At 48.0% G+C, this 21,188-nt stretch overlaps 1 protein-coding gene across 1 annotated transcript; it reads right to left on the bottom strand.

Moving 5' to 3' along the window:
- Window positions 1-5,793: 5,793 nt before the first annotated feature.
- BNIP1 (BCL2 interacting protein 1) lies at window positions 5,794-21,126 on the bottom strand. The gene is made up of 6 exons (XM_061393231.1): window positions 21,036-21,126; window positions 18,800-18,892; window positions 17,461-17,552; window positions 13,967-14,068; window positions 12,229-12,347; window positions 5,794-8,697 (listed from the first exon to the last, which is right to left on the bottom strand). The coding sequence occupies exons 1-6, from the start codon at window positions 21,117-21,119 to the stop codon at window positions 8,501-8,503; spliced, it is 687 nt and encodes a 228-aa protein (XP_061249215.1). The 5' UTR covers window positions 21,120-21,126; the 3' UTR covers window positions 5,794-8,500.
- Window positions 21,127-21,188: the final 62 nt, after the last annotated feature.

Genomic DNA, 21,188 nt, shown 5'->3' with positions numbered 1-21,188 from the left:
AATACTGGAGTGGGTTGCCATTTCCTTCTCCAGGAGATCTTCCCAACCCAGGGATTGAACCTGGGTCTCCCGCATTGTAGGCAGACGCTTTACTGTCTAAACCACCAGGGAATTACAGAACATAAACATAAACACCTGACCAAATATTGTTTTTGGATCTCTTTATAATTGCTTACCATTAATTTTATTTTGACTGCCATTTGCTGTTTCTAAGCAGTCTAAGAGAGTTGTCACTTTGCTCCCAGGGTTTCGGGGGCCCCTTCTACGACACTCACCACCTGCTACTCTGTCTGGCTCCAGGTCTGTCTCCAACAGGCTGCAGGCTCTGCAAGGCAGGTGGAATCCTACCCTTCAGTCCTCGGCACCCAGAACAGTGTAGTCAGCATTCACATGCAGGAAGGTTCTGGAATCAACTGGGCGGATGAGGTCATTCAGGAAGGCAGTCAGAGCTTGCAGAGTCTAATGAGACACCTCCTTAGTCCTCAGATTCCCTGGTTTCGAAACCTGTTTGGATGGAGGCAGAGAATGCCCGGAAGTGCTGTGGACTGCTAACCAGGAATACCCTTCTGAGAAGTGCTAACACTTCTGTCAGGAGCACTCTGTTTTTCATACCAGTCAAGCTGTCAGATTAAAACTGATGGGCCATTTCCTCAATTTTCAACCCATATTCATTGGCTATTCTATGGATTCATTTCATCCAGGGCAAAAAAAAAAAAAAAAAAAAAAACACCTCTTGGGGGAGGAGGTGAAGAGCAAAGACTTAATAATAAAAAAGAGAACATTTTACACTGAGTTAATTCTACCCATTGACTTTTGTTTTCTAGATGGATTAGGAAAGATGATGAATTTGCCCTGGTCTGCTCTGTCCCACTCTCAGCCCTTGCCCATTTGAGAAAATCTGCTCCATCCCTGGTCCTGAGTCCCTGTCAATCCCGGCATTCACTTCTTGGCCTAAGCGCCATTTCCCCCAAAATAAAGTCCCAAAGAGAAAAGGGAGTGGATGCAGTGGCCATTGAGGTTATGCTGTGAGCTCTTGGCTTGAGTTCTGCCTTTTAATCCTCCCAGTGCCCCTAAGAGAGGTCTGCGCTGTTGGCTGTCCCTGTGCTCCAGAGGAGGGAACCACAGAGGGGCAACCGCTGCCAGGGAGAGGGCAGCTCACCTTCTGACCACCCCCGCTGTGGTGCACTGACACCGCAGGCCCTGGGGCTTTGCTGCTGGGTACTGAGAAGAGGGTGACAACACCCGCCTCCCCTCACCCCAGCCTGCAGCCCTTCATTCCCGACAGCATGGCTGAGACTCCCGCCTGGTATCTCTTAGATTAGCCCCCAGCTATTTTTATTCTGCCCCTTGCTGAGGGAAGAAACACAAGTTTGGACAAACCCTCAGGCCGGGCCCCAGGGGAGACCACCACTGCCAAGGAAGAAAATGGAGCTGATTTTACATGTTACCATCTTTTTAAAAACATCTCTTTTCCTTAGAAGCATCGCCAAATTGAGCCACCCTGCCAGACTGCCTCCAGCAGGGCATTTTTGACCCCCTAAACTCACTCACACAACGGATGGAGGCCGACTTTCAGAGTCATGGGGACTTGTGCCTGTTGAATTAAAGTCCCATCTCCTGGGCTAGTGGGAAGAGGTGTTCTGGAGAGGCGCTTGCTGATGGGAAAAGGAACTGGAAGGGTGTCAGAAACACAGGGAAGCCTAGAGAGAGCCAGGCTGTGCTGGGAGGGTGAGGTCAGGGCTGGGCCAAGGTGGGGACCTCAGGGACGTCTGAATGAAGGTGACGGGGTCCAGAGCTCACCTGAGTGGAGATAAAGCTTTGAAAACCTTTTTCTACTTTTGAATCTTATTTATTAAAAGTTTAACAAATGTATTTTATTGAGGTGTAGTTGATTTACAATGTGTTCATTTCTGCTGTACAGCCAAGTGACTCAGTTACACATATATTCTTCTTCATATTCCTTTCTGTTATGGTTTAATCACAGGATACTGAGCATAGTGCCCTGTGCTACACTATTTTTAAAGGTTTATTTTGTTGGGGTTGGTTGCAGTGCTGCTTCAGTTCCTGCTGTATACACGACATGTTCTTTTTCATAGTCTGTTTCCGGAATCCTTGATGATGCCCTCTAGACGACAGTGACAGCTCCGAGGATATGGGTGGATGGCCTTGCCTTTGAGAAGAGGTAGCGTACGAGCGTGAGGAAGACCCAAGCCAGCACTTTAGGCTGAATAGAAGATAAAGCAAGAGGAGGCAGGAGTGGCCAAGGAGGGACGAGGAAAACGGAGAGGGGTGTGTCACAGAGGCGGGAGGTCTCTGGGAAGATGCAAGGAGTGCTGGCCAATGCTGAGGAGGTAGGCAGGGCAACGCCTTCAGACCAGCAGCCTGGAGATAACTGATGACCTTAGCAGAGCTTGTTTTGGGGAGAATGATGGCAATCAGTTCAGTTCAGTTCAGTTGCTCAGTAAAGTCTGACTCTTTGAGACCCCATGGACTGCAGCACACCAGGCCTCCCTGTCCATCACCAATTCCCAGCACTTACTCAAACTCATGTCCATTGAGTCGGTGATGGCATCCAACCATCTCATCCTCTGTCATCCCTGTCTCCTCCTGCCCTCAATCTTTCCCAGCATCAGGGTCTTTTCAAATGAGTCAGTTCTTCATATCAGGTGGCCAAAGTATTGGAGTTTCAGCTTCTGCATCAGTTCTTCCAATGAACACCCAGGACTGATCTCTTTTAGGATGGACTGGTTGGATCTCCTTGCACTCCAAGGGACTCTGAAGAGTCTTCTCCAACACCACAGTTCAAAAGCATCAATTCTTCATAATAGAAGACAGATCGAAGGAGCCTGGGGAGTGGGAGCTGAGGAGACGTGTCACAGAAGTCTGCAGAAAAGAGAAAGACAAAGCAATGGCTCAAGAGGGAAACCAACTCTTCCATGTCTTTTCCAGAGGGATGCCCTCTGCCTGCACAGGTACCCCAACCAGCACCCAGGACACCGGCCTCATTGCCATTCTGTGCTGTCCTGAAGGGCAGGGCCTCCACTCCTGTGCAGTCCTCGGGGCCCTAACACATGCAGGGAGCTCAACAAACAGTAGGTGCTTTGGATGATGCTGACCACAACAGTGACAACAGCAACGGAGACAGTGATGAAAATACAGATTCCCGAAGGTCGGAAGATCTCCTGTTTGGAGGATTAAAGGAATAGGTAGACTCCGAGAAATCTAGCTGGTCAGAGCACCTCCTCTGTCGCTGGTCATCTCTGTCAGTCCCTGTCTGCTGATTCCTCCTTTCTCTTCATCCTTATTTCTTCTCTGTCTGTACTTAGGTCTCTGGGTGATTTCATCCACCCTCATGGCTTTAAATTCTGTGTGCCAGAGATTTCCAAATGGAAGATTTCCAAACCTGCCATCTGTCACTTTGACCTGGGTGTCTTTATGTAGGGCACAACTTTTGAAAGAATGACCTAGTCCAAGGACACAACATGAACTGATTAGAATCAAATGGGACCACGATGGCAGACAAGCCAAACCTGGATCCGGAATCAGCAAGTGAAATGGCACATCCAGAGGTGCCATGACAGTTCCAAGGCACTGTCAAAAGACTAAGGAGTGGGTGGTGGCCCGAATCCTGCACATCTGCACCCCTTCCCCAAAATAGTTGGAATAACCCTCCCACTCATTACCATATGAAATGACCCAGCCTATAAGAACTAACCCCCCCACATTTTCTGCCGCTCTCACCCGCTGCGATGGAGCGTGCTGTGGAGTGTGCTTCTCTCCCAATCTGAATAACTACACTTCTTACCTATCACTTTGTCCCTCACTGAATTCTTTCTATGATGAGACGTCAAGAACATGAGCTTTATTAGGCCCTGAAACCAGGTACCATGGATTTTGGCTGGGTTCAAGTCCCAGAACATGGGTTCAAGTCCCAGTCTGAGACAAATGGTTTCATTGACACATCTCAACGTGTCCATCTCCTGACTGCCTTCCTCTTTTGGTTACTCAGGGCCAAAATCTCAGAGTTCTTTGCTCTCCTTCCTTCAAAAATGATATCCATTCCTTCAGGAAACCCTGTCCAGCTGGGTTGGTTCTCCTTTCAAAATACATCCAGAATGTGACCACCTCTCACCACCTCCATGCTGTTGGCCAGGTGCAAGCCACTATCACCTGCCCCCAGGGTAGCCGCCATTGGCCACCGAACTGGTCTTCCTGCCCTGCCCGTGTCCCCTTCACTTTTGTTTTTTCAAACAAACATTTAAGATTTATTTGGTTGCAAGGTCCTAGCCGCAGCACACGGATCTTCACTCTTCATTGTAGCATGCGGGATCTTTAGTTGCGGCATGTGGACTGTTATTTGCAGCCTGTGGGATCTAGTTCCCTCATCTGGGATCCAAGGGCCCCTGGCATGGGGATCTGAATCTTAGCCACTGGACCACCAGGGAAGTTCTCAGTATCCCTTTCATTTTGTTATCAACACATAAGTCCTATGAAGCCACTCCTCTGCTCCAAGCCCCGTGATGACTCCCCATGTCTCTTCGAGTACAAGGCCAATCCTTCCAGTGACCTACAAAGCAGTCACGATTGTCTCCCACTGTCTCTTTGACCACCTTTCACTCCTGTCCCTCTCACTCTCTGTTGTAGCCATGCTGACTTCCTTGCTAGTCACCACATTTGCCAGTCATGGTCCAATTCCGCCCCCCCCCACCCCCCGCCCACCCAGATCAAGCAATTCTCCATCAGCTACCCACTCCAGTATTCTTGCCTGGAGAATCTCATGGGCAGAGGAGCCTGGAGGGCTACAGTTCATAGACTTACAAAGAGTCGGACACAACTGAGCACACAGTTGCACTTCTTTTTCACCTGGAGATAGCGTCAGATCTCCCGTATTAAGTCCTCTGGGACTCCTCCCGGCCCCATCCCACCACCCCCACCTTGACTGCAACCACAAGCCCAGTCCGTCACCTCTGCTTCTGACCAACAGGTTATAGATGGGAGGTTCCCAGGAACCCCTCCTCCTTGGGTCTGATTAGTTTGTTAGTGTGGCTCACAGAACTCAGAGAAATACTTAATTTACAAGAGCAGCACCAGTTATTATAAAAGGATGTGGCTCAGGAGCTTCCAGATGGAAGAGACGCAAAGGCCTGGGTGCACCCGAGGTGGAGCGTCCCTGCTCTCCCAAAGCGCACCTCTCCCCTCAGCCTCCAGATGCTCACCAACCTGCAAGCTCTCTGAATCCCATCCTCTGGGTTTATGGAGGCTTCGTTACATAGTCACGGTTGATTAAATCACTGGCAATGGGTGACTGAACTCAATCCCTGGCTCCTTTCCCATCCTTGAAGGTCAGGGGTGGGGCTGAGAGTTCCAACCTTCTGATCATGTGATTGGGTTCCCTTGGTCACCAACTCCATCCTTAGTGCTTTCCCAAGTCACTTTATGAACATAACAAGACAATTTTATCACTCTCCTTCAGAACACATTCCTATGGTTTTAGGAGTTCTGTGCCAGGAACATGATGAAGATATTCAATATATTGAATATATTCAAATATATTCTGTATCTTATTAAAAACCACAATGTCACAGATGCTCTTACTGTAGTCCTTTGCTCTAGATGGTCCCTGAGTGGTGCCTTCTTCCCCCAGCTGTTCACTCTGCTCAAACCTTGCCTCCTCAGTGAGGCCAACTGTGACCCCCTTGCTTAATATTCCAAACCTTCCCTCCCTCCCCACTTTCCAAATCTCCATTAGCTAGTGCCACATTTCCCAAAACACTTATTTTCTAACACAATGAATAACTTATCTAGTATGTTTTTTATTGAAGTATGTTCAGATATTAATAATACTAATTTCAGGTATACAGAATAGTGATTCAGTATTTTTGCAGATTACACTCCATTTTATTACAAGGTAACGGCTGTAATTCTCTGTGCTATACACGATATCCTTGTTTATCTACTTCATACACAGCAGTTTGCATGTTAATCCTATACCCCTCCTTTGTGCCCCTCCCTTACCTCTCCTCTTTGGCAACTCCATGCTACAAGTTCCAAGATGGCAGGGAACCTTTGTTTTGTTCACTGAATATCCCTAACACAGTGCCAGGGACAAAGGAGGTGTTCAGTAAATACCTGAATAAACAATCCCTTGAAGATTGTTCTAATACTTTTAATACCATGAGTATCGGCTCAGCAGAGTAAATATAAGCTTGCCTTATATTAAGGACTTTGGGATAGTTAAGGACTTTGGGAACATCATGTACACACTGCTGTTAAAAATGGATAACCAACAAAGACCTACTGTATAGAACATGGAACCACTCAACACGTGCCAGCCTGGATGGAGGTGGGTTTGGGAGAATGGGTACAGGTGTATGTGTGGCTGAGTCCCTTCACGCTTCACCTGACACTATCACAACACTGCTAATCAGCTACACCCCAATACAAAATGTTTTTGGTGTTGAAAGTTTTTTAATTAAAAAAAAAATTAAAAATTAAAAAGTGAATTAAGGTAATGCGTGAAATGTCCTCCAAAGACTATACAGGTGAACTTTGTTCATCTGCATGTTTGTTTAAAAATATATATACAATAACATTTCATTTGGATGAATGGAAATAGTCTACAGCAAGACCGTAAGCATGAAATGTGAGCACTGCCCCCTCCTGGTTGAACATGGAGACGTGGCCTCCGGCACCGCCAGCCCCACTGGGGACAAGTTAGGCTGGCTGATGGGGGTTGCAAGACATGCTGTCGAAGGCATTTCAAACTGGGTCAAATTCAACCCTATTTTCAGGAGGCAAGAAGAGGAATAACGTATCAAAGGCAGAATTTTAGGGAGTACACAGCCCACACATTTACATATCGTGAAGAGGATGTTGACAATTAGTGGGAAGGAGTAAAGAAAAACGTTAAGACAAGACAATCCTAAAATGATCACATCCATCTGCTGCACTTACAGCTGGAATCTGAGTGGGAATTTCCCATCTGTGCTTTAGTCTCAGCTTTAATTTGACTATAAATAAGACACACGCGTGCACAACTTACAATGAGCAGCTTCTGGGCCGGGAGCTGTTTAAGGATGATATATATAAACTGTGCACACACTGTAACTCAGAACCCACTCAGTACACTAGTCAGTCTGGGACGTGCAGCCCATCTCTCATAACTTGGTCCCAGGATGATCTGACACTTCATAACGGAGGCCTTAACGTTGACACCCTCTGCTCAAACAGATGCAAACAGAACTTCTGACGCCCAGGCCAGCCTCCCCTGGAGAACCTAGCTGTTTGCTTCAGGAATTCTCAGGGCCCAGAGGCCTGACAGTGGCTGGATCTGGGAAGCCTGTGGCTCAGTCAGACAGAAGCGGCACTTGCTACTTTGCATTCTTGTGTGATTCTCAAATGGACTCCACAAGCATCTATATGTGGACCATCACCCCCACTGCCCAGGTAGGGAGGTTGAGGCTGAGTGGCCTAAGGCAACTTGCCATGGTCATGTGGTTTCTTAGCAGCATAACCAAGACTCAAAAGGTTCAAATGCACACGTTCTTTCCACTTTCTCCTCTGCCCCCACATTACCCTCCCAGGGCCTCTGGGGCTATAAATAGTGGGGAGGCTGGGATCTTGTGGGTGAGGTCAGCCAGGCCTTTAGCACAAGGAGACACTAACGTCTCCCAGCCGGACCTAGCTTGGGCCCTGCTACCCGCCAGGTCTCAACAGAACTCAGGCCCAGACAGGCCCCAGCTTATCACTGGCTTCACTCTCCGGGTTATATTTAGCCCTCGCCCTCACAGAGAAAGGTGTGGGCCAGCCCCTGAGACGGTGCGCACCCCCAGCCACTGTGCGCAGAGGGGGCGTCCGCCTTGGCCTCTTCAGATGCTGCCGCGAGCTGCCGCCAGCGGACGTGCACCCTCCTTGCTGAGGGCCTGCGCGATCTTGTCTGTCTTGCTCGTTGAGGGACCATGGCAGCCTCTAGAACACTCTGTCTCTGTGTGGCTGTTGCTTAAAAATTCTTTGCTGAGCAAAGAAGTGAATGATCTGAGTTCAAGTTCTAGATAGCTGGACTTCAAGAACAGGCACATGAATTCCCAGAGGAATGCCTTAGAAAACCAAGTGCATTTCATGCTATTAAATACAGTCAACTTTATTCAAGGAATGGATGTTTTCATCCTCCTTCTCCCCCTCTTCTCTTCCCTCCTCCAGATCTGGCATTAAGGCTGCGGGGGAGGGGCATGGGAGGGACACCAAATCCTGGGGGCCGCCTGGGTGTCCCACGTGGCCGCACCCACAGTGCGTGAGGGCTCCTGGTGTCCCTCAGGGTCCCGATGACAGGCTCCCTCCTCGTCCTCTGCTCAGCCCGTCCACCAGCCACCTGCAGAAACTCTCGGGGCTGTGTCTCCATCTCACCTGCTGAGCACCTGAAGCAGGCTGGGGCCAGAGTTCAGGAGTGCGGCCAGACCCTGACAGCAGAGTTCAGAGGGCAGAAGCCGGCAGCTCTCAGATCTCACAAAAACGGAAAGAGCCGTTTTTTCAAAATATAGAGGACTGTAGCAAGAAAGAGCGCCAGTGCAAGGAAAATGAGAAGCTTGTCTGTCAGCTCTCGGCGATTATATTTTGTGATGAGCTTCCGTCCCAACTGGATGGTCCCTGACATGGATTTGAATTCTTCATTTGCATCCAGGATAGTCCGTGAAGAATTAACTGAAACAAGAGGGAGGGAGCATGACTCAGAAACTGTATGGCACCAAACCCAGAGACTTTGCTGGCTGGGTTCCCAGTGTAACACTGCGCTTGGGAGCAAGTTCCCGAGCCAGAGCAAAAGATGTGAAGACAGGCAGTGCAGAGGAGCACAGAACAAGGACAGGGCAAGGAGAGGCAGCTCCCTGGGTTCCATCCAGCTCAGAGAGGGATGAGGTTTGCTGACACACATTGTCACAGGGCCCTAACTAGGGAGGACTCCTAACCTGACACCTTAAACCTCCTCCCAACGTGGACACCAACAGGGAAAAGGGCAGACACCGGTTCCTTTTCTCACCACCAACCTCCACTTTCTGGAGGAGGCAGGCACTGCTGAGAAGAAATGGTGGTCACAAAACTAACCCAGGGGACTGTGGATAGCACTGTGAGGTCTCTGTGGGGACAGGACTTTGCACCTGCGAGGTGCACCCTGCCAGGACGCCTGCTGGTCAGATCTGCTCTTCACAGGATCGTGAAAGAGCTGGGGTGTCCTGGGCCCTGCCACTTGCCCTCATACAAGCCAGTCCTTTAGCCCAGGGACGCTGGCTGTAGTGTTAAACACATGATGCCCGTGCTCCAGCCCCCTGGGAAACCTGCGAAGAGGCCACAGGATGCCCATGCTCCAGCCCCTGGGAAACCTGCGAAGAGGCCACATGATGCCTGTGCTCCAGCCCCCTGGGAAACCTGCGAAGAGGCATGCACCCCTTAAGGTTCATTGTGCCCATGTGACAAACGAACCGGAGTGCCGGATACTAGGCCTGACACCTGGGGAAGGCTTACCTGGCAAGACTGCTCTATTAAGCCTAACAGGGCATCATCAGGATATCCCCGGAGTGAAACGCTGTCAAGTGAGAAGGCTGGGTGTGAAGGACAGCATGTGAGATGTTTCCATTTATGTGACAAAGGAGGGGATAACTAACACCTGCTTGTGCTATGCACGCTGGAGAGTCTCAGAGGCTACGAGACAAACCGGGAGCAGTGGGCGCCTCTGGGGAGCAGGCCGGGAGGTCTGAAGGCAGAGCTGTTCCCGCCTGTGCCGTCCAGAGCTGTGCAGCCGGTGCTGACTGCAACAAGTCACGCGGCCCCTGAGGGAGTCAAATGTGCCCCATCCAAACCGTGATGTCCCTATAGGCAAATACCCACACGATTTCAGAGATTCAGTGTGAAAAAAGAAGAATGTAAAATCTCTCTCAATAACTTCCACTATGAATTGCATATTGAAATAAATATATTACAATCAATATATTTGTAATATATTGCAATCATATACATTTGTAATATATTGCAATATATTACAATCATATATTTGTTTTTACTTTTTTTAATGTGCCTAATGAAAATTTTAAGTATGTGGCTCCCATGATGTTTCTATGGGACAGTGCTGACCTGGAGGGTTTTTCCCTTAACTACATCATTCATATTACCTTTTACAAAATTACAAGCCAGTAAGCAAATAAATTGGAGAAGGCAATGGCACCCAACTCCAGTACTCCTGCCTGGAAAATCCCATGGATGGAAGAGCCTGGTGGGCTGCAGTCCATGGGGTCGCTGAGGGTCGGACACGACTGAGTGACTTCACTTTCACTTTTCACTTTCATGCACTGGAGAAGGAAATGGCAACCCACTCCAGTGTTCTTGCCTGGAGAATCCCAGGGACGGGAGAGCCTGGTGGGCTGCCATCTATGGGGTCACACAGAGTCGGACACGACTGAAGCGACTTAGCAGCAGCAGCAAGCAAATAAATTACGAGAGGAAAGAGAGCAGTAGCTTGACAAGCACAGGGGTACAAACAAACACTCATGCAACAGAAGTCCCCTCATCCTCTTTCTCTATGCCTGCTGCCACGCTGAAAGCCCAAGACTCTCTGAAGTAAAAATCTAACTGGCTTTTCCATTTAAACTTTCTTTACAGAAAACGTTAACCATCACAAAAGCAGACAGAATAGAATCATGAATTGCCATGTGCCACTGCCCATACCCAAGAACCATCAACTCCCTGGTAATCCTGTCCCTGCAAGACCCCCAAACAATTGTGGCCCCCCTACAATTGTGCAGCAAATTCCAGACATCATATCCTTAATGGGCTTAAAAAAAAAAAAAAAAAGACAAAAAACTGCAGTCCTAATAGATTTCTAAATCAAGCTGAATTTATGCGTCACAAGGCAAGGATTAATAACCGTTCTTCGATGGCCATCTCGCCTATAACGTGTGCCCCAAAAACAACCCTCAACACCCCAGAAACCACCAGGATCTGTACCCCCTTCTCAGCACGTAACTCTACGGCCAGTTTCTGATCCGCCTGCTGGGCTGGGTGCCTGTTACTCACATGAGAGCAGAAAAGCCCTGCACTCCAAGGCCAGGCGGGCTCCTCCCTCTCACATTCTCCTCGGGCCGTGGCCCCAGTGCACTCTCAGAGGTGCCCAGCTGGTTCCGAGCCCAAATGCCCAGAGAAGTTTCAAACACAGGCAGTGACCTCAGGGACAAGCGCCTTGATTTTCTTTTTGCTTCCGCCTGTTAGGATAGTGCACGGAAACAAACAAAAGAGTGGTTCAAAATGCAGATAATTTCTAGGGGTGATGGTGGTATTGTTTTTTTGTTTCTTGTTTCAAAAGTCTCTTATCTTTTAGAAAGATATGGAAGCATTTATATGGATGGCGTCTGAGATTTGCTTCAAAGTAATCGAAACGGGGGCAGGGTGAGGACAGAGTTGAGGCTGGCCAGGAGCTGGCCACGGCCACAGCTGGGTGGTGGCTCCTGGGACTCGTGTCCCCGGCTCTCTACCTTCATCTCTGTGCGACTCCTCCAAAGGCGTCTCAGAGTAAACCCTCTGCCTCTGTTTTCCTATAGGGAGGATGCTGGGAAAGCTGCTGGGGAGAACCAGATGGTCTCAAGAAGCTCAGCTTCTGACTGTATCTTTCAAAAGGAGCTCACAGGACTTCCCTGGTTGTCCAGTGGGTAAGATTCCACGCTTCCACTGCAAAGGGCGTGAGTATGATCCCCAGTAGGGAAATTAGGATCCCGCATGCTATACAGCACAGCCAAAAAGTAAAAAATATATACAGATATATAAATAAAAGGAGCTCACAGGAAAAATAACACTGGGGAGTACAATTGTAAGTGGGTGTCCTAGTAGACCAGCAGGCAGCCAATAACTGATCATCTCTCTGCCTCGCCAGAAGGGTCCCCAGAGCCTGAAATGAAAAACAGACTGCCAAGCCCTTCCTCCAGGCCTGTTGGCACCCACTCTCCAGGAGAGCGCCTGGGAGTTCTTCCGAACATTTTGATGGGGTGTGTGGATCTTTCAGTACAACTATAAAAACCAAAAAGGGAAATGAGAGCAGTGCATCCCAAATGGGTAAGACCAAGCTGTCACAGAAGAGAGAAGCCACACAGATCAGTGAAGGCGGGGCAGATGAGGGCAGAGGTGGAGGAGCCCAGGGGTGAGGGCCATGGAGCCCGGCGGCAGCCTCCCACTGCAGGCCTGGCCTGACTTTACCCAGCGTCTGCATGGCTTCCTCGCTCTGCTGGACCTGCTGGGACATCATCCTGCTGATCCCCATGAGGCTCTCTGTGATGGCGCTGGACGTCTGGGCCAGGCTCTCTTTGGAAGTTTTCCTAGAAGTACAGAGTAGGAGGAGGAATGTCAACAAAAGCCCGGCTCAAGAAAGCCCTGGATTCAAACAAGATCCCACTTTTTAATCTATCGAATCAGCACATGTTTTTTAAATGGTCATACTTAATGGTGGCAAAGGACTTCCCCTGATGGCTCAGTGGTGAAGAACCCACTTGCAACACAGGAGACTCAGGAGAAGCGGGTTCGATCCCTGGGTTGAGAAGGCCCCTCAAGGAGGAAATGGCAACCCACTCTAGTATTCTTGCCTGGGAGAGTCCATGGACAGAGGAGTCTGGCAGGCTATAGTGCATGGGGTCACAAAGAGCCTGATATGACTGAGTGACTCAGCACATACGCAATGGTGGCAAGGGCATGGCGAGAGCACGCACTTGAAGACTGCTGGTAGGAACGTCCACTGGTGCTCCTTCTGAGAGCCAACTGGCGATATGTATTAGGAGCCTTAGCGATGTTCATGCCTTTGACCCAATAATCTCATCCCTGGGAATCTCTCCAAAGGAAACATACAGAATGTGGACAAAGCTTTACGTACTGACATGTGCCCTTGTGTGTTATTCACAGTACTGACACAACAAGAAATATAAACACACACAAGCAGAGGATTAGTTATAAAGAGCTTTTTAAAAAAAACAGGCAAGTCTTTGTGAAGATAATAATACTAAGTGAAGACTAGGAGACTATATTTAATGTTCGATTCAGTTCAGTTGCTCAGTTGTGTCCGACTCTTTGCGACCCCATGGACTGCAGCACACCAGGCAAGCTCAACATGAGTTTGAGCTCATGTCCACTGAGTCGGTGATGCCATCCAATCACCTCATTCTCTGTCATCCCTTTCTCCTCCTGCCTTCAATCTTTGCCAGCATCAGGGTCTTTCCAAATGAGTCAATTCTTTGCATCAGGTGGCCAAAGTATTGGAGCTTCAGCTTTAGCGTTAGTCCTTCCAATGAACATTCAGGACTGATTTCCTTTAGGATGGACTGGCTGGATCTCCTTGCAGTCCAAGGGACTCTCAAGAGTTCTCCAACATCACAGTTCAAAAGCATCAATTCTTCGGTGCTCAGCCTTCTTTATGGCCCAACTCTCACATCCATACATGACTATTGGAAGAACCAGAGCTTTGACTATGCACACCTTTTGACAAAGTAATGTCTCTGCTTTTTACTATGGTGTCTAGGTTGGTCACAGGTTTTCTTCCAAGCATCTTTAACTTCATGGCTGCAGTCACCTTCTACAGTGATTTTGGAGCCCAAGAAAATAAAGTCCGTCACAGTTTCTGTTGTTTTCCCATCTATTTGCCATGAAGTGATGGGACCAGATAATGTATGGTACCATACTGACTTTATAAAAAATATGGAAGAAAAAATAATGAAAGGAGGCAATATATCAAAATAGTTGTGAACAACACAATTCGTGCTTTCACTTTGTGATTCACATTTTACCAATTTACTAAAAATAAGAATGTATTTCTTTTATAGTTAAAAAAAATTACTTATAAAATATCAATTTTATGCTGAAAACAAGAGAGGGCTCCCCACAGTAGCTTTTGCACCTTGCCAACTGCTGTCTATTCTGTCATCAAAACCCAGAAAGACAAGACACATACCTTTGCCGGAACAGGTCTCCTCCCTGGAGGAGTTCTGCCTTCTCTAGGTTGTCGATCGCAATTTTGCAAGTGAGGTTAGCCTTCCTCCATGAGGTCTGATTGCTGGAATTATAAAAGCCATGTGTGAGTTTCTCTTGATGCCAACAGGCTGTCAGTCAGTTCAAGTCACAGCAGTCTTCCAGCCAGGGAGTGATGGGGAGGCCACCTGTGTGTAGCCCAGAGTCCATCAGCCCTCCCACCACTTCCTCTTCTTGGTTGCCCCAGAAGCTGTTTCCATTCTCCTACCACCCATAACAGCCCCTTTCCCCAAGGGCAGCCAGAGTGAGAAGCCTGGTCATAGCATCCCTGTGTTTACAGCCTGCAACGGCTCCACTAAAGGTAACATCCAAACTGCCCAGCTGGGCACATGCGGCCCTGTTCGGTCATCTCCTACACGTTACTGCTCTGCCCGTGCTGCGGCTTGGTTCTGCTCCTGGGGAACCATGCCTCGTTCATCTTTGTATCACCAATACCCAGGACCACAGTTATTGACCCATTAGCTGCTTGATCAATATAGGCAGTAGGAAGTAGAAAAATCAGTATAAGACAGTTTTCTTCAATATTTCTTCAAGGTTTGCTGTTCTTTACACCAGTGGTCCCCCATCTTTTTGGCACCAGGGCCTGGTTTCGTGGACGACGATTTTCCCATGGGTCAGTGGGGATGGAGGGTAGCTTTGGGATGATTCAAGTGCATTACACTAGGGTGCACCTTGCTTCTATTTTGGGGCAATCTCAGGATACTCCACCTTGACTTTAGGGTTAAGGTTCGTGCTCTTCTAAGAAGCTACTGCTGCCACTTCTGGGACAGGAAGCAGAGCTCAGGTGGTAATTCGAGTGCTGGAGAGCGGCTGTAAATAAAGATGAAACTTTGTTCAATTGCCCACCACTCAGTGCTGTGTGGCCTGGTTCCTAACAGGTCATGCACTGGTGCTGGCCTGTGGCCTAAGGGCTGGGGACGCCTGCTTAAGAAACCACAGGCCAATAGTGGACAACACAAACACGTTGTACTAGCAGGGCCTGGTCTGACGTGATTTATTCACATTCTTTACCTGATCTTTGTGATGACTCAAATTAGTAAACAGTTTCCTGAAGTTAGAGTGGAGGGGGGTCTTTGTTTTTTGTGTGTGTAAAATATTTTATTGACATGTAGTTGATATATAATGCTGTGTTAATTTCTGCTGAAAAGCAAAGTGTCTCAGTTATACATATATTCTTTTTCATATTTTTTCCATATGTATGGTTTATCACAGGATATCGAATATAGTTCCCTGTGCTAGACAGTAGGACCTTGTTGCTTATCCATCTTATATACAGTCGTTTGCATCTGCTAACCCCAAACTTTCAGTCCTTCTCTCCCCCACTTGCCCTCCTCCTTGGCCACCACAGATCTTTCTGTGAGTAAGTGTGTATCTGTTTCGTAGCTATGTTCACTGGGCCGTAGCTTAGATTCCACGTATCAGATGGTGTTTGTCTTTCTCCTTCTGACTTGTCTGCTAGCGTGCTAACCTCTGGGTCCGTCCGTGTCGCTGCACATGGCATCAGCTCAGACTTTCTCATGGCTGCGTGGTGCTCTGTTACACATACGCGCCACCTCTTCTTCCTCCCTCCTCTCTTGACGGACATGTCGGGTGTTTCCATGCCTTGGCTGCTGCGAACAGTGTTGTTATTTACCTGAACGCAGCGGTACGTGCATCTTTTTGAACTACAGCTTTGTCTGGGTATATCCCCAAGAGTGGGACTGCGGGATCATATGGTAACTCTGTGTTTAGTTTTCTGGGAAGCCTCCATACTCTTGTCCATAGTGGCTGCACCAACTTACACTACAGTGAGACCCTTGTTGATGGACTAGAGTTAACTGGGCTCCTCAGAGAAGCAAACTCATGTGCTAGAGCTCTTACACAGCTGGCTCAAATCAACTGTGCTAACCTCCAGAATATTTAGAAAGGCAAACGAGAGTCCACGAACTGATAGGCTGGAGTTTTGAATAGCACCTCTGAGCTGAGAATGTTCAAATGAGCTCTCTGATGCCTGGCCAGCATCTACGATGCCGGCTCACACGTGAATTAACTACATTTTTAACGGTTTACAAGGGCGTTCTGCTGGGCCCTGCAATGCAGAGATGAGTGAGCCTGTCCTCAGGGACTCATATTTACTGGGGAGAAAGACAAACAAAGTATTTACTGTACAGTGTGACGAGCACCATAATCCAGGTAAGCACAAGTACTGTTTCGACATGCAACTGCCCAAGTATTAATTTACTGCTTTCTCTCTTCCACCCTGGAATTAGACATCCTGAATGGCCACACTCAACTTTAAACCCATGCTGAGGTGGTTTTGCTGGTGTAACTTGATAGATATTACACAAGGAGTCCTCTTTACTCAGTCTTTATAATTGAGCCCCCATGGTGGCAAGGGAAACAAAAGCCATCATGACCCAAAGTATCACTGGTCGCCACCCACACATCTCTGCCTCCTCACAAGAGCCTCCACCGTGCCCGTGTCTTCGTCAGTCTCTGTCCTCCTGACAGCTGGGCATTATAAACAGAGCTGCTGTCAGCAAGGATGATGCTGGAACATCACTCAAATCAGACACAAAGTGCAAATGAAGTCGCTCAGTCATGTCTGACTCTTTGCGACCCCATGGACTGCAGCCTACCAGGCTCCTCTGTCCGTGGGATTTTCCAGGCAAGAGTACTGGAGTGGGGTGCCATTTCCTTCTCCAGGGGGTCTTCCCCACCCAGGGATCGGACCCGGGTCTCCCGCATTGTAGACAGATGCTTTACCGTCTGAGCCACCAGGGAAGTCCCAAAGCTGTAGACAAATACAGACGTGACAAAGTTAAGACCAGGTAACAAGATGAAGAGAAAACCTATGAGGACGAGGACAGGACAGGGACTTCAAAAGAGAAGGATCTAGAAACGCTGATGGGGACCTCTAACATTTCTGCAGTAACAACCCTCTTTCTGACTGTCGTGGGAACAGCAACTGTGAAGGGTCAGGTACTGTTTCATGCTGTCAGACGGCTTTGCTGGAAAAGTCCCCTAATTCAACACCAAGAAATAGCATACACTTCAATTATATAATCAAGGATTAGCATGCAGCTGCAATGAAAACTTCCATTCTAGTTAACATAAGCTTATTTAATTTTTTGTAACTTCCTACGTTTTGGTCTGTCTTAAGTAGGTTCACCTTTGGTGGACTTTTACTGCTACCAATTCTCTTTAGATTAAAAAGGACCTTATATTACAAAAGCAACCAATTTTTTGCTTTTTTAAAAATATAAAACACGGCCTAATGTTGAATACGCTTTTGCACACTATGCACAGTCCCACCTACCCAAGAGCCCTGGCTCACCCCCCAGCTTCGGCAGGTTTATTAGGCAAACTGAGGCACAAGCCTCACTGGGAGCAGGCGGCCCAGCAGCGGCCACTGGCAGGAGGCCAGGCCCCACCCACCTGAGCATCTGCTTTTTGTGATTCTCCACTTCTTGGAGCAGAACTTGCTTCTCTGACTCTTTGTCTTGCTCTTTAGCCGACTGCTCGAGCTCCTTTGGGAGGAAATCAGCTCTAAGTTAAAATGATTTTGAAAGGTAATGAAACACTGGACAGCACTTCTGTTTCTGCCAGTTATGCAGCAGCACTCGAAAGCCCGCCTAGAACAGGAGACTCATACCAACAGGAGACTGGTTCATACACAACAAACACCCTTTTACATGGATAGCTGTGTAAAAGGAAAGAAAAGACCATCCTCAAGACCTCAAAATGAGAAAGGAACTACGAGTCAGAGCAGTCTTCCTATGAGGGGTGTGAGGCTGCCCTGGAGCAGGAGATGTGTTCCTGCAATCCAGGACATGCCTGAAAGGAAAAGGGAAAAAACTACAATAACATAGGAGCCTTCTGATCCCACTCTGAGATACGATGGAAGTAACACACTGCTATCTGTTTCTACATGCTCTCAACCTTGGTACATATTTCATTTTAGACTGAGGGGCAAACACGGTTTTCAAGTCCATGTGGGGACAGAAAACGAAGCCTTGGCCACCTGAGGTTGGGAACTGGAACTAAGACCATTGCAAAGCCAGGAGCACAAAGGGATGCAAATACCCTCAGTGAAAAGGTGAGCTAGGAAAATGTCTGTCAACCAGCACAGAGAAATTGTGGAGTTTTTTGTTGTGGGATCTGGCTAGAGGGATATAAATGTCTCTCCCGATTATAACCATGGCACTCCCCTCACATGGGGCAAGGCAAGTTCATCCTCCCTGAGTGGTTCAAGAATCTCCACAAGGAGAAACGAACATAAAAAGTGCTCCCAGACCTGTGGTGATCCCAGGAGACCTGGCAAAAGCAAATGCAAAAACCTCTGAAGAGACTTACATTCAACCCAGGTCGCACAAAAGCCCCATAGGTAAGGCCTTCTGAAAAGAAAGACTCAGAGCCCAAAATAACCAAACACCAGGACACAGCTATCCGCCACAGTGAGGGACAGCAGACCTCACTTTCTTTTCATCCAGAACTCTCTCTAGTTCTCTGTGACAGAACTTCCATTTCCCCCACCTTGCCTCCCTCGCTCCCTTCTTCCCACATGCCCATTCTTCCACTCAGCGATGGTGCTCTATCTGTACATCACGAGGGATATGCAGCAAACACCAGGAGCAGTCCTGCTGTCATCGAGTTTACACTCCATTAAAGAATCTAGATTTTAAACAAATCATTAACTTAACACATTTGCAAAACCTCTCCAGTGCACATTCTCTTCTTTCCCCAGGCGCAGCATCCCAGCTCCGCACTCACTCACCTGTATTCTGTGCCGCAGTTGCTGAAACTTCTCTTTGACTTTAGTGTTCAGTTCAGTAAGTGCACTTAATGGTCCTGAACAATCTCGAATATCCTAGGAGACATTGAAGAGATGAACGGGCCTTTCTCAAGGCAATGAGAGGAAATGACACCGGCTGTACAATGTGAGAGTTGGCTTAGACCACAACTCAGTTGGACCTACTGGCTGTAATTCACCCTAATCTTTGGTGTTTACCTCTGTAACACAAGCAGAAGCATTATAATTTACATTTTTTTCATCCCTTTTTGGAGTTAAGTCAGAGCGAGTAACATTGAAGCATAAGCAGAAAGACAACAGTGCAACTTCCCTGGTGGTACAGCGGATAGCAAATCCGATGCTGTGGAGCAACTAAGCCCGCACACCCCAACTGCGGAGCCTGCCTGCTGCAACTGCCGAAGCCCTGTGGGTCCTAGAGCCCATGCTCCGGAACAAGAGAAGCCACAGCAACGAGAAGCCCAGGCACTGCAACAAAGAGCAGCCCCTACTTGTACAATCAGGGAAAGCCCATGTGCAGCACCGAAGACTCCATGCAACCAGAAATTAATAAGTTTTTAAAAACAGAAACGAACTAAGGAACTAATAAGTCTTGACGTTTAACGGAACACCACCCAGCCATTATGAAAGACTTAAAGCAGCTTGCATATCTGACAAGGATGAACACCTGAGAGAGTACTATAACTTTAGGTCTTTCCAACTTAAAAATGAGCAATGCTATATTCTTGGCACATGACAAGACGAACCTCTTTAAGATTAACTGCTTGATCTAATTTTACAAACCATCTATTAATATTATAAATCAGTTTACAGACATGTTCAAATGTAGATTTAGAATTTGTTTCTGGACATTCAGAATTACCAGGGCCAGGTAAGGCAGGCCCTAGAGCCAGACTACGTGGATCCAAATTCTAGTTGCAGCAATTTATCAGATGTATAATCCTGAAAAAGTTACTGAGGCTTCTGTGTCTGTTTCCCCATCATTACCCACTTCATGACCAGGTACCCACATAAAGGGCTTAGCAGGAGTTGCCACTGTAAGGATGTGCTAAATCTAGCTATAATCAATTGTTCTCTTCAGGAGAGAGTGAATCTTAGAGAGTGCAAAATGGGGCTGAAGCAATTTAGATCACCTGAAAAGCCAATTTCATTTTTATGAATCCTAAATTAATTTTTCTAGAATTGGCCCAGATGTTTTGTAGTTTATACATGGGAAACGTGAAGTTCAAAAAGTTTAAATGTTTGTATCAAGTTGTTCTTGTTCTCTAGATTACTCATTAAATCACAGTTCCATGCAACACTTAATGGCTATTAATTTGGTTTATTTTGCACCTGATTTCCGTGGGGAGCTTACTTTCCTTCACCTTTTACCACAGCTAGATGAAGACTCTTACTTACCACCTAAGGTTGAGTAACATTGCTGGAAATGGAAACCATTTGCCCAAAAGCAAAATTTAAAACTTTCGGTTTCTTTTTGATAAACTAAAGGAACTATTTTTACATTCCCAACTCTTGCCTATGCCAATTGGTTTATTGAACTATTACCTTCAACCCTTAACTGGCTTACGCAAAGGATCTCAATCCCCCATCAGTTAAACGAAGTAGACGCCAAGAGTCTTCTCTAGGATGACTTTCATTGTCCGTGTCCCAGTTTTGCCATTATCTACTTTCTGCTCAGACAGACTCCTTCCTCATTTACAACATCACAACTCCGGTCCAGGTCACGTTCATTTCACCCAGTACCTCCTGGGCCGCGGGGCATCAGACCAGCAGGGGGCGAGGCTGATGGCCTACAGGACGCTACTAGAGGACGGGGAGGACGGGGTCAGAAGGCGGGGCCAGGCAGGATGACAGGTATGTTTTGAGGCCGGCTGGGGGTGGCGAGGTGACGGCCAGGGGTGTGTAGGGAAGCGGCCACATAGGGGAAGCCCAGTTAGGAGTGGAGGTAGAGGAGGGGGTGTCCTGGAAGAGGGCGAGCTAACGGCAGTCGTACGGAATGCCAAGGCCAAGGATCAAGGGGATGGAGGGGACGGGGCCAAGGGGCGAGACAGTTGAGGGGTAGTGGGCAGGGAGCTGGGCCAGTGGCCTCGGAGACATGACCAAGTGGGGAAAGCTGGGGAGTGAGACCGCTGAGCTCACAGAAGGCCAGCTGAGCTTGGATTTAGGGCTACTGGACCCTGGCGGGGATCCTGGGCATTAGTACCTGAATAAGCGCCTTCACCTCCAGATCGAATTTGACAATCTCTTGGTTACAGATACGGACGTGGACATCTTGGGCAGCCGCCATGTTGGAAATGCCGGCTATGGGAAGCCGCGGAGCCCAAGTTCCAACGCGTTTTCGTACCGACTTCCTTTT

The sequence above is a fragment of the Bos javanicus genome, chromosome 20 (genome assembly GCF_032452875.1).
Source record: "Bos javanicus breed banteng chromosome 20, ARS-OSU_banteng_1.0, whole genome shotgun sequence".
NCBI classification, from domain to species: domain Eukaryota; kingdom Metazoa; phylum Chordata; class Mammalia; order Artiodactyla; family Bovidae; genus Bos; species Bos javanicus.
This window is presented reverse-complemented; position numbering and strand designations above follow the sequence as displayed.

Excerpts from the sequence above, each read along its gene's own strand:
- BNIP1 (XM_061393231.1), bottom strand. The coding sequence starts at position 21,119 with ATGGCGGCTGCCCAAGATGTCCACGTCCGTATCTGTAACCAAGAGATT. Across the intron at positions 14,069-17,460 it reads CACAAAAAGCAGATGCTCAG|CAATCAGACCTCATGGAGGA; the intron begins GTGGGTGGGGCC and ends TTATAATTCCAG. Across the intron at positions 12,348-13,966 it reads GGAGACCTGTTCCGGCAAAG|GAAAACTTCCAAAGAGAGCC; the intron begins GTATGTGTCTTG and ends CTGTACTTCTAG.